At 41.4% G+C, this 13,453-nt stretch overlaps 1 protein-coding gene across 1 annotated transcript in view; it reads right to left on the reverse strand.

The window, feature by feature from the left end:
- Nucleotides 1-4,402: 4,402 nt before the first annotated feature.
- The window catches only part of LOC101847205 (probable calcium-binding protein CML34), a 29,055-nt gene continuing 20,004 nt past the window's right edge, over nucleotides 4,403-13,453 (reverse strand). Inside the window, exons 2-4 of the mRNA XM_005104621.3 lie at nucleotides 11,927-12,011; nucleotides 9,884-10,002; nucleotides 4,403-7,701 (exon numbers count right to left, since the gene is read on the reverse strand). Of these exons, the coding sequence (XP_005104678.1) occupies nucleotides 7,464-7,701; nucleotides 9,884-10,002; nucleotides 11,927-12,011 (442 nt within the window). The 3' untranslated portion in view covers nucleotides 4,403-7,463. The remainder of the gene's footprint in view (nucleotides 7,702-9,883; nucleotides 10,003-11,926; nucleotides 12,012-13,453) is intronic.

Genomic DNA, 13,453 nt, shown 5'->3' on the forward strand with positions numbered 1-13,453 from the left:
GTACATTACATTTACTCGAAGGAAAGGAAGCTCCTTTTCACGTGGCGTGCAACACGTGTTTTACAGTTCGGCACATCCTGCCATACTTCAAATTATGTTGGGATGGCAACTCTTTTTGACATCGTTATTCCGAGAAACAGGATTGTTTGATAGGATATAGAAATGTATCGTTGCCGTTGTCAGTTTCTATACGTACACTGAAATTGATATTGTAAATACAAATGTAAATAAGTTTTTATACCACATTTACACAATTTTCATAAATGTCTGTATTTCTTTTTAACATGATGATATGACGGTGTACAGTTGCGGGCGCCGAAAAACTCTTACTAAAACATGACATGATTCTAGATTTGTTGCAGTTGGCACTTACATGACCAACATTGAGTCAATAGTGCCTTAAAACACCTACTCAATCAATCATTAAAGTACACTAATGATTTTCTATGTCTTTGTTCCTCAGCGTCTCATCTCCCCTCACCATTCCTCCCAAAAAAAGGGGGGGGGGGAAGACTTTTTGGAGAAAGTCAAACATTTTTAATGCAGCCTCACTTCGTGTGACGGTCTCAAGCCCGTGTAAATGCAGAGAGGAAAAGTTTTGGTGATGTAGACAATGTGAATCTGTGAGTGTGGAAAAGTGGTGTTACATGATTCTAGATGTGTTGCCGTTGGCACTTACATGACCAAAATTGAGTCGATAGTGCCGTAAAACACCTACTCAATCAATAAAAAAAAAGTGGTGTCGGAAAACGAGAGCTCACTTCTGTTTCTGTCTTTGTCTCTGCCTATGTCAGTGTCTATGTCAGTGTCTGTGTAGGCTAAAGCAGCACCTGGACTAGTGTGGCTGGTGCCTCTATAAATAAATTATTGAAGGTCAAGGTCTATGTCTATGCCTCTGTCTCTGTCTCCGTCTTTGTCTTTGTCTCCTTTGAGTCGATAGTGCCGTAAAACACCAACTCAATCAGTCAATCATCAAGTCTTTGTCTCCGTCTGTGTCTCTGTCCCTGCCTATGTCACTGTCTATGTCTCTTATTCTTTCTGTCTCCATCTATGTCTCCTTGTCTATGTCTCTATCATTTTCTATGACTACATCTCTATGTACATGTAGTGTATATTATGCCCCCTTTTGATGAAATTTCAAATCGTTTACGGGGCCGGCTGCTTCGACCCTACATGTCAAGGCCAACCTTGTCTGAGAGATCTAGGTGGGTGGTTGGCGGGTGCTGTGGTGTGGTTTGCTTCTTCTTTCCTATCAAACATTTGTTGTCCTTATCTCCGCTTCTTTTCATGTTTGTTACTCTCTTGTAACGCCTCTAATCGTCTGGCGCTCATATGACCTTATGCAGTTGCGAGCGCCGTAAATCTTCTACTAAAACTGAGAGATCTATGCCACCCATGGGAGCACCACGGAGGAGCTAACGCGATACCCCATTGACGACACCATGGAGAGCTAAGGGGCGAAAACATAGAGAACGCCGATTTGGGAGACTGACTCAGTAAGCGCCGATAGGTAATGTATAAAAATTCCCTTATGATTTCCAGCTTGCCCCACATAGAGCTGGCAGACTGCAGGCGGCATTAAGCTCGGATCGGCGTTGTCAGTTTTGTCGGAATCCGAACTACATTCTTATTACGCCGAAAAACTAGGAAGGGCGTCTCGCTGTCAACTCGCGACCTCAGTGCTTTCTTGTCGTATCCCCATTTATTAACAGTGAAAATGGTGACTTTTTCTTAAGCTCACTCTTTGTTGTGAACTACTTTCACTGTTATTAAAAATGGAGATGCGACAAGAAAGCACTGAGGTCGTAAACTTTCAATGCCGTCTCGCCGTCACCAACTCGGGTTGAGCGGTTTACGTGACGTCACCCGACTGGACTGGGGACAATTTTAAATGGCCATTTCATAGCGGGTGCTTCACGGTAGACAAAAACTAATTACATTTTTTAAATCAGGGTCTTCTAATTAGGGTGGCATAGAAACAGCATTGCATTTTAAGCAATATTTTAGGAATTTCGAGGTTGTTGTTTTTTATCCCCAAATAAATGCTTCATAAATACCAGCTGTGTTGTGGTGTAATTTTGTTCTTATATCTAGATCTGGGCTTTAGGCGGCCTCTATGTGAAGTCAAGCAGACACCTACTGGCGTCTGTCCGAGTCGATCTTCAGCCGCTTAAGTTTCGGCGTTCTCTATGTTATCGCCCTTACGCTAATACCCTATTGCTGACACCACGGAGGAGCTAACGCGATGCGGGCTCTCCGCCATCATGGAGGAGCTAACAGTCGTAAAGTGTATGTATCGATTCCAGCTAGGTTAAGCTTCGCCTACACAACAGGGACACTTACATGACCAAAATTGAGTCGATAGTGCCGTAAAACACCCACTCAATCAGTCAATCAATCAACACAATATGACAGAACAGACAACAACAGTCACTTATTTTTTAGTTACAGGGCTAGGAGTAGAGTTAAAGATATAGGTCGGAGTAGGTTTCACTTTCATTGTTTTTCACACTAGTAGTAGGGTAGCTCTGTTCGTTCGCAAAATTCGCCCTTTTTCGAAGAGAGGGCGCCACCGAATTTTGAGAATACTTTTTTAATTGGCTCAAAGAGAGGAGTGAACTATCTTGTTGTTATACACGACCCTTGTTCTCACGGCAACTTTATATAAAGTCTACACACATGCAATAAGTGTCATTAATATTATCTTATATAATTGTTGCATTTTAATAGTTTCTCTCATCGATATTGGTAATTGATCTACTACTTCTTGGGTATTATATTATAAGTGTCCTGTGATCGGCTAAACACTTAGTAATATAATTGAAAAAACTGTGTTGGTGGTTGGTGGATGCTCTGGTGTGGTTTGCTCCTTCTTTCCTATTAAACTTCTATCGTCGTTCTCTCTCCCCTCCTTCTTTTTATGTGTTTGTTACTCTCTTGTAAAGCCTCTAATCTTCGGCACTTATATGACCTCATTGTGTTGCAAGTGCCGTAAAACACTTACTTAAGCTAAAAACTAAAACGAAAGAACTGTTGAGGCTTGTGTGTGAGTGGTTGGAGGGTGGCTCTGATGGCTACTATTTCTTTTCTTTCCCTCCATTTTTGTCTGTATGTCTATCTTGCTTTTTTTTTTTTTCATCAAGTGACCGTTACCATGTCAATGTGCTTCTATCTACTCAAACCAACAAACCAACTAGTTCAAACATCTACCCTCCTTACCTTTTCTTCATTTCTTTGTGTATATTACTCTCTCGAAACATCTCCTGGGGGGGGGGGGGGTTTTTCGCCTCTCATTCAGTAGGTCCCGGATTCGAATCTGGAGAGCGACAGAAATTTTTCTTCTCTGAAATTGTCTCCTTTCAACTCCTTTCCTTCTCTCTAGCAATGTACTATCGCTTGCTTTCATATCCACTTTCTGCCCACACCCCCTCACCTCCTTTTCCCTTTCCTCTGAGACTTTTCTACTGCTACTCGTTGGTTCCTTCTTACTGCTGTCTTTCAGCCACACCATGAGCTTATAGTAGGAAAGATCTACACCTAACCTTCTCGGACAAGGGCAAAAAAATCTCGGAGGTCCCATGTGCAAGTTGCGAGCATAAAAGATTCTTTGGAGGTCCAAAATCGATAAGAGTAGGCTTCGGCCGCCACCCGGGCAAAATTCAACATTTCCTACCAACTGAAAAATGTTTAAGTTAATGTGCCCCGCGCATTATGACCTTACGCAGTTGCGAGCGCCGTAAAAGACTTACAAAATAAACATATCTAATTTCAACACTTATTTGACCCATTTGTGTTGCAAGTGCCGTAAAACTCTTACTTAAACTAAACCAAAAATATGAAGTTTTTTGTTTTTTTGTTTTCGTAAGTGTTTTACGGCGTTCGCAATTGCATAAGGTCATATGAGCGCGCGGGACACATTAAACTTTTTCAGTTGATAGGAAATTTCGGCCGAAGCCTACTCTTATCGATTTTAGACCACCAATGGATCTTTAACGTGTGCAAAACTTGCACACGGGCCCTCCAAGATTTTTCGCCCTTGCCCGAGAAGGCTAGGTGTAGATCTTTCCAACCAGAAGATCAGGGATGTGGCTGAAAGACAGCAGTAAGGAGGAGCTAAGTAGTAGCAGTAGAAAGGCTGCAGAAAGAGTCAGGAGCCCAGAGGAAGGGGGCAAAGGAGATTAGGGAGTGGGGGCAGAAAGAGGAGACGAAAGCAGACTATAGAACATTGCTAGAGAGCAGGAAAAGAGGTGAAAGTAGACCGATTTAGAGAAGAAAATTTTTCGGTTACTACCCGGATTCGAACCCGGGACCTTTGAATGAGAGGCCAACACCTTAACCTCTAGGCCACGAGAGCCCCCTGAAGAGCTTTGCACTGTAAAAATAAGACAAACACCACAGAACTACATATTATAATTCATTTTTTTAATTAATTGATAATATGTATGCAAAAATAGAGGTTCTTGAGTTCATCCCGTGTTTAAGCTTCTCTTTAAGTAGAGTAGAATTATTTTTTTTAAATTAGGGATCGTGTGCAAATCGTGTAATGTTGCATTGCCTGTTATATAAATCGCACATACTTTATAAGCTTCAAAACATACTTGACTTACTCAATTCAGACCAGTTGGAAATTTATTCTCACGTTCTGATTCAAATTGTTCTTATCAGGATGCATACAGGTACTGATTTCTGAAGAATGACAGCATAATCTTTCATTTGGAAAAACCTATTCAGTTTTATTGACATTTGAACTGAACATTTCATTTTCCACTTTTCTGAAGATTTTGCTAGATCAAATAAAAGTAGAGAGAGCACCAATGTTGTGAGGCTGGTGGCAAAGAAAGCAAACAAGTGCTGGTGCAAGGTGTAACATTGAGCAGAATCAAACAGCATAAACAGTAATGTACAATAACAGAAAAATAGAGTGTAAAAAAAGATTTGAGCATGCAAAAAAGGTTCATACACGTATCTATACAACTATTATGAAGACTCCGTTGAAAAAGTAGATAAGACATGTTTTAGGAAAGAAAAAATTGAAAGTCTGTATTTCATAGTGAGTACATCATTTCTTTGTCTTAATATGGCAGCGCAAGACTGCTGGGTAGTACGTGGGATCATTTGCAGAGATGAAAGTACCAAAAATTTTCAAAGAATGCAGCAAGAGGGAAAAAAACCTCATTAAAAATTGTGACTTACCTGCCTTTTTCATTGGAGTCTTCATTATTCATACATGTATACAGTGTGCATGTTCAGAGCTCAATACGGAACAGAATTAAGCAACAGGAAAATCAGCAATTGCGGCAATGTACAAAGTATTGATGAGCACATTAGAATATTATAACCCCATAATAAATAGATCAATACAAGTCAAGAAAAGCAGAAATAGAATAAACAAAAAAAGCCCTCTCCGTTCAGGAGATTTTTTTTCTCTGTGTAAACCATCAACCCTGACACCAATGCATGGGACAGACCCACTAGGTGTGGGTGATTGGCGGCTGCTCTGGCATGATTTGTTCCTTCTTTCCTATCAAACATCTATCGTCCTCATCGCTCTCCTTCTTTTATTTGTACATGTATTACTCTCTGGTGGTAACACGTCATGAGGCGTAATGAATTAGAAAGGCTGATGCCAATAAAGAAGTCAGAAAGCTACGTACATCCACTGGTGAAGCTTTTAAATGCTCAAAATGTAGCAAACTCTGCTCTGCCAGAATTGATCTCATTGGCCATAGCTGTAGCCACAAATCACCCGAATCCTTATTTCTTCTAGTAATTTCTCTTTGGAAATTCATAATAATATATTATCTTCTGTCTATACACTAGTGATCGTCAGACATTGATAAATGAGCTAACTATTCGCATTAGCAATAGTATTACATGTATTAACATGAAGTAAAGATAGGATCTTTAATAAGAACTATCTGTAGATGTTGAAGGTATGGCTTTGTACTTTCAAATCTGCTCATACTCAAAACAAAACTCATATGAATGTATAGAAGAAGAGAAGAAAGAGAAACATTGACTTGTGCATGATGTGGCTTTTAAGTTTCATGCATTTGTTTTAAAGAAAGCGATTGTTTTTTATGAGTATGATGAGATGTGCTGTATCTGATGTATTGTAAGCAACATAATTTACATTGGAGTATTTATGAATTGCGAGGAATTGTTCAGAGCTGTCCAGACTCGAAGATCTTGAACATGATGCATTTGTTCTGATATCTTCAGAGAAGCCGCTATTTTTATTGTAGTAATTAATGATAAATGTCGAATGATACACATACATACAGGATAAAACAATGATGATTAAAGATTTCCTCACACATCACACCCAAACAAACACTTGTTAGTTGAACACTGGTTGACCACAGATTCAAACAAAACACAGAACTCCTGTTTAGGAGTCATCATACTCGTACCTTTTCTAACAGAATCCAAGTATTCACACAGACAGAGAAAAATTGCAAAGGATTACAAGAATTTTTGTTTACAGAATTTAAAAAAAAAAGACATGCGGATCTACACTTGTGTATAAGATGCAAACGCCACTCTCTTTCTATCATTGCAGATAGCAGTAAAACACCCCCATGCCCCCGAAATCAATTACAGAGAAATTACTGAAATACACAGCCATAATATTAGCTATACTAAGATAGCATCGTGTTAAAAAACAGGGGCATTATTATGCTATGTTTCTCTTGGAGAGACAGACCAGTTCTTTAGCATTCGTTATACTCTCGTTCTCCATAGATTTATGCAAATTCAAACCAGCTGTTCCACCACAGATCTACATAGACCACAGCGTCGACCCAAGACTCAGCCGCACACAAGCGGGCAGTTGGTAGGTGTTCTACTGTGGTCTGCTCCTTCTATTTCTTTTCTGTGTTACTTTTATCCTAATCTGCTATTTCCTACCAAACGTGGCCGTCATCATCATATATTGCCTTGCTGTAAATTTCAACAGATCCAAAGAAATACAAATAAACAAATAAACAAACAAACAATCTAATAAACAGGCAAAGACGTAGAAAATATTGCAATGGAATTGATCGAGATCCATCAAACGATCGTCTGAACTCAAACTCAGAACCAAAAACATATGTTTACTTGCATACTTACAACAATGCATTACAAAATTAAGTCGTATTGATGTGTATGGAGGAAAAAGAACTTTTGGATTCTGGATTTTAACCCCTTCACTGCCGAGATGTGTCTATTTACGTCTATTTACGTCAAAACATTTATTCAAGAGATTTAAACAAAGCCAAATCATTCTCTTCTTTTAAGAATAATAAGCAACTGCATAAGCAGCAGTTACGTCTAAACCTTCCTCTATTGGCCAGTTGAAAAAAGTGCACAGAACAATAAATGTGCATGTCTCAGGCAAGTACATACTAATACGTGAACGTGGCAGTGAAGGGGTTAAACAAGGCATTTCCAGCAAACATCTGTTTTATTGTTTTCCTTTTTTACTTGGGTGCTGGGGCGTTGTAAAGCTTGAGACGATACAAGAGGTTAGTAAAATGTCCGAGGTCAATGACCCCACCGTCTCCCGCCGTTTGGATGAAGAAATCAACTTCCTTTTCCGACAGCAGACGACCAGTGCCTGTCTTGAGTTCCTTCAGACCCTCGCGCGCCTCCTCACCGTCCAGTTGACCACTTCCGTCTTTGTCCAGTTCTTTGAACTTGGTGATGATTTCTTGCGCGCTGAAGAGGTAAAATAAGTGACAGTTAGAGTAAGATCTGTCGAATCAGCTCTAACTAGTCTAAGGCCGCAAACATTAATATTAACGACGGACACGGATGGTCAGACCAGACCGTCTTCGAGCGCAAAAGAATGCACACCGGCTCTTTAGTAATGGAAGGTAACAAAAACGGTTTCGGCACCCATACTGACGCCGGACGTTCTGTGTCGTCCCCGGTCAGCAGACCGTCTCCGATAAAACATGTTCTATCGAAGACGGTCCGTCGGGCGAGATGGGAGGTAATTTAATGATGATTTAATCTCTGCCTAGTTGTGTCCCCTTTCCTGCCTCAATGACACTACACAGAATTCTAGCAGTTCTTGGTCAGCTCTGCATATCTCTGGCAGTTCATTGAATTGAAGCTGCTATGTTTCATGCGATAGTATTGTTGGAATTTTTCACTATCTTCCAACAACTGCGAAAACAAATGGTGAAATTCACCTTGTGTATCACGCTTTCTTTAGATCGGAAAATCTTCTTGCCTTGTTTTTTTTGTTGTTTTGTCTGCGTTTCAAAAGCAACAACAACAATAATTTTCTTCTTCTACCGCATGCCATATTTGCAAGACGGCGGGGTCTGACCGCTAAACTCCGGTGTTAATATGGTCGGCCGCACCTGACGGAAAACGGCCGGCACCGAGTTTGGCGGTCAGACACCGCCGCCGTCTTGCAAATATGGCGTGTGATAGAAGAAGAACATGGTTGTTGTTGCTGCTTCTGAGATGCAGACAAAAAAGGAGAAGCAAGACAAGAAGATTTTCCGTGCTTCCCATCCAAAGAAAGCGTGATACACTAGGTGAATTTCATCATTTGTTTCCGCAGTTGTTGGAAGAGAGTGAAACATATTTTATCGGAGATGGTCTGACCGAGGACGACACAGGACGTCGGGCGTCAGTATGGTAGCCGAAACCGTTTTTCGTTACCTTCCATTACTAAAGAGCCGGTGCGCATTCTTTGATGCCCGAAGACGGTCTGGTCTGACCGTACGTGTCGGGCGTTCATATGGTTGAATCAAGACAACCCCCTGTAGTACAAACTCACGCTTCCCACTTCCCCTTTGCATTAAAAAAATGTATAACGACACTGTCCAAGACACCCACCTCTCTGTGATTACTACTTTTCTCCTCGACAATGGGTGACCATCTTAGACAATTTGACGGTGCACATAAAACGTAATAATTATTATTATGTAGGCTACTCCCATTGTTGAACTGCAACATCGGGGGTTACAGTAGGGTAGCAGTTACGTGAAACGGGAACAGCGGGTTCTTGAAGGGTGCTGTTGTTTCAATTTCGAGCAGTTGTCACGGTTCTCCAGCCGTTTAGATTGGTTTTTATCAGAGATGGACGTTCTGTTAAATGTTCGCCCCTACAATCATAACGTTACTGTATTGAAAATGATGTAAAACATGGGGAAATAAATCATAGGCCGCATCAACACATAGCGTTCAAATGTCCTAAGCCCAGAAAGCAATTTTTTCCTGGTAGCAAAACTCTTTTTTTTTAAAGCGGCACTTAAAGTATGTCTAATTCTCTCCTTAACCTCATTTAGAAAATAGAATATGAATATATAAATTTGGACAAAATATTTCGAGAGTACATGAAACCGATACTACAGATTAAAAAACTACAATTATCTTTTTTTTTTCAAAATTTTGTGCGGCTCACCAGTAACACATCTAAACTGGCCGACGATTAACAGCTAGCAAAATACAGTCAAACCTGCTCTAAGGACCGCCTGTTCAAGACAATCAATAAATGTACAAACGAATGCTTCCCATTTCCCCTCTGTGTTCTTATACGTATAATTTATTACATTTTTTTTTTGTCATTGCTTGGGGGGGGGGTGGGGGGAAGATTTTTTTTTAGGGGATGGGGATGGGGGGGAGTTGCAATATTGTGGAGTCCACTGATATTTAACACGGTTCATCCGAAAACAGCGATAAACCGAAAGAAATACGCCTACAAAAAAAATAATAATAATAATAACGAAAAACAGACGAAAAGCCCACAGAAAAAACTTAAATAACGAAAAACAGACGAAAAGCCCACAGAAAAAACTTAAATAACGAAAAACAGACGAAAAGCCCACAGAAAAAACTTAAATAACGAAAAACAGACGAAAAGCCCACAGAAAAAACTTACTGCTCCCCCATACAGGTACAGAACATCTGGAACTCCCAGACGCTGAGCTTGCCGTTCTTGTCTTTGTCGAAGGTATTGAACATGACCTCAGCCTCGTCACCCTCCAGCCCGAACTCCGCCTGGGATGGTCAGGAGGGTGGTCGTGGTGGTGGTGGTGGGGGGGGGGGGTGGAGGTGAAAGAGAAAATGTTTTTAAATGTAGGTTTTATTAACCCCCCCCCCCCTTTTCCGGCCCTCCCTCATCGACACTGTTAGATCACTGGCTAATTCAGGCTGGGAGGGGGTGGGGGGGGGGGGGGTGCAACATCCATATATAGAAATACTCGATAAACATTCTCCCCACTCGGCATTCGATCTCGCGTCTACTGTGTGAGACAGCAATTGTGTTAAAGCGGCTGACCGCTGCACTATAGACACTGGTAGGGAGGGAGGGGGAGAGAGAGAGAGAGAGAGAGAGAGAGAGAGAGAGAGAGAGAGAGAGAGAGAGAGACAGAGAGAGAGACAGAGAGAGAGACAGAGAGAGAGACAGAGAGACAGAGAGAGAGAGAGAGAGAGATGAGAGAGAGAGATGAGAGAGAGAGATGAGAGAGAGAGATGAGAGAGAGAGGGAGAGATAGAGAGAGAGTGTGAAAGAGAGAGAGAGAAATACAGTCAGGCGCAGATAACAGGAACATGGAAAACTCGAAATCACGGATAGCTCATACTAGACTATTTGTCATTCCTGGACTGATACCTCGTCAGTATTTTTGTGTTTCAGCGCCTGTAAAATTGCAGCTTGCATCGTATGCTTCCTTGGAAATTGAGATTGTTCCAGAATGCTATGAGGTCGGCTGGTGGGATAATGTTGAACAAAATTTGTCAATCCACACAGCATTTGAGTTATCCCTGCCCGACTGTAGACAGCAGGTAAAGGTAGAACCATAGTAACGTCCGACACCGACAGTCAGACCAGACCCGCCGTTTTCCGCCGAGTGCGGCCGACCATATTAACACCGGAGTTTGGCGGTCAGACACCGGAGTTTAGCGGTCAGACACCGGAGTTTGGCGGTCAGACACCGGCGTTTGGCGGTCAGACACCGGCGTTTGGCGGTCAGACACCGGAGTTTGGCGGTCAGACACCGGAGTTTGGCGGTCAGACACCGGAGTTTGGCGGTCAGACACCGCCGTCTTGCAAATATGGTGTGTGGCAGAAGAAGAAAATAATTGTTGTTGTTGCTTTTGAGACGCAGACAAAAAATGAAAACCAAGACAAGAAGATTGTCCGTGCTTGCCATCAAAAGAAAGCGTGATACACTAGGTGAATTTCATCATTTGTTTCCATCGTTGTTGGAAGATGGTGAAATTTCCAACAATACTATCGCATGATAGCAGTTTCATGGTCGACCCTCTTTCTCACTAGAAACATTTGTCTGCGCTGGTGTACATCATGGGTGCGTAAATGCAGGGCACAACACCAGTCTCACTATAGTCGAGTGCCCATGTAACAACCTTTTCCTCCTATCTGGTGGTTCCAAACAGAGAGGAATTGTGCACTCCACGGAGAACTGGAATTACATCAGAGTCCACAGTATATGATATTATGATACATGTAGGTTTATGATCCCATAGAAAGATTCTACAAGCAAGTACCGCAAAGAAAAAATTCAAATTGCCTTAAAGATTTTTTTCGTTGGGTCAGAAAGAGCTATAGAAATGATGAAATTCACCGTTTAAATCATTATAATCGGACTATAAACTAAAAAAGTTATTACGATTCAAATTCAATCAAAACGTAGAAAATTTGACGCAGTATGCAAAACGAGAGACAGCAGGACTTTGAACGGTAGTTCTCACAGTGCACGTATGTGGTGTCGGTGGTTCGAGCCTCAGCTCTGTCCAACTTTGTGTCCTTGGGAAAGGCATTTTACTTGAATTTCTCATTTGGCTCCGTCCTTTCGGAGATGAACGTTAAACTCGGAGGTCCTTCCTCTTCAATGACCTGATAGAGTTGATAGGGACGTTAAACATATGCCATGTCAACATTTCATTTCAACAGTCCACTTACCTTTAGCATCTCCAGCGCATGCGCTTTGCTGAGTACCCGGACATTGTTGGCGGTGTACTTGTCGAAGATCTTCACAATGTGGTCGCTGTGAAAGACAAACAGGAGAAAGAGAGGGTAAGATATAAAAAGAGCACTCTATTACGGTAAGTGTTTTATATATCGTCGGCAAGCTGCTCGGGTTGTTAATGATGATGATAATAAAGCTCTACAGCAAGCTCTATACGTTTTACAACTACGTGCATTGTTAACCCAAGAGACCCTCTGAAAACACTCTGAAACATTCTCGGCTTCCGAGGAAGCATACAGTGCAAGCTGTGGATTTCACACGCTCAAACAATGTCAAACTGACAAGATCGTTGGAAAAGCGGTGAGCAACGACTTGATCTTTTCCCACTGGGAAGGATAATTTTTTGTCTTGCACAACAGTTTTCGACCAGAATGACTGGTACGACTTCTTGAACAACGGTTGGATTTCAAAAGTCACTTTTCATTGTCAGAAGCTACTGTTCAATCGCTACTGGCAAGTTACCGTCAGTTTCAGTGTAGAATGGGTCTACCCAGTCTGGAATTTCCAATTAAAAAGTATCAGTAAATCTCGTCTTCATAATAGTGGGCACCTCTTTGAGGTGGTTGGTATATATATTTTTAATTCCTCGTCAGACACGCGCCCTTCTTTCAGTGTCTCTGCCAAGCTAGGAAACTGAGCAAATTCTCTTCTGCCAATATTTCGGCGGAACATTTCCAATTTCGACAAGAATGGCAAAAGCATTGAATTTGCCTTGATCAGGTTGGTGTCATCCCACTGCAGCTGCATGCTGCCCTGGTTGAACTTTGTGAAAAGATCTGTGAGGAACGTTATGTTGTTCTTGTGTTCTTTCAGTTTATTACAGAGATCACAGTCTGTTTCTTGAAAGAAAAAAACAACTCCTGCACAGAGTCAAACAGGCAGAACAATTGTGTTAAAACAGTTTTCTTTTGAGAGCCACCGGACTTAAGTGTGCAAAAATAAGCATTGAAAGTTCTCGTCATTTTCAGTGCACAGTTGTTGGAATAATCTCGAATTCAAAGCGTGGAATTTGATTTGTTCACACACTTGGTGACAATAGCCGGTGTGTCACGCAGACTATCACTCGGGTTTTTTGCCACTAAATGCTGTCTGTGAACGACACAGTGAACAGTAAGTACTCCAAGGACTGATTTCTTCAAGAAGCTTATAAATCCACGGTACTGACTTGTCATCGACGGTGCCTTATCTGTTGCACAGGCAACTACATTGATTGGGATCTGTTTCTCCTCGGAAAACTTTTTGGGCCAGATATTCGTAAGAAAAAACTATGGAAATTTGGCACGCGGGAATATCTCATCGTTATGGGCTTTGGGTGCTTGGAAAGAAAGTTCTTAGTAATAAGTAGATCTAGTATAGTAAACTTTGCTTAAGCTAAACCATTTCTTTAACTGTTATCAGCTTTTTTTCTGTGGCTTCTTTCCCTTCACCATTTTATTTTTTTCGTTTTTTGTGGTGTTTTT

Source organism: Aplysia californica, unplaced genomic scaffold (assembly GCF_000002075.1).
Source record: "Aplysia californica isolate F4 #8 unplaced genomic scaffold, AplCal3.0 scaffold00428, whole genome shotgun sequence".
Classification (NCBI taxonomy): domain Eukaryota; kingdom Metazoa; phylum Mollusca; class Gastropoda; order Aplysiida; family Aplysiidae; genus Aplysia; species Aplysia californica.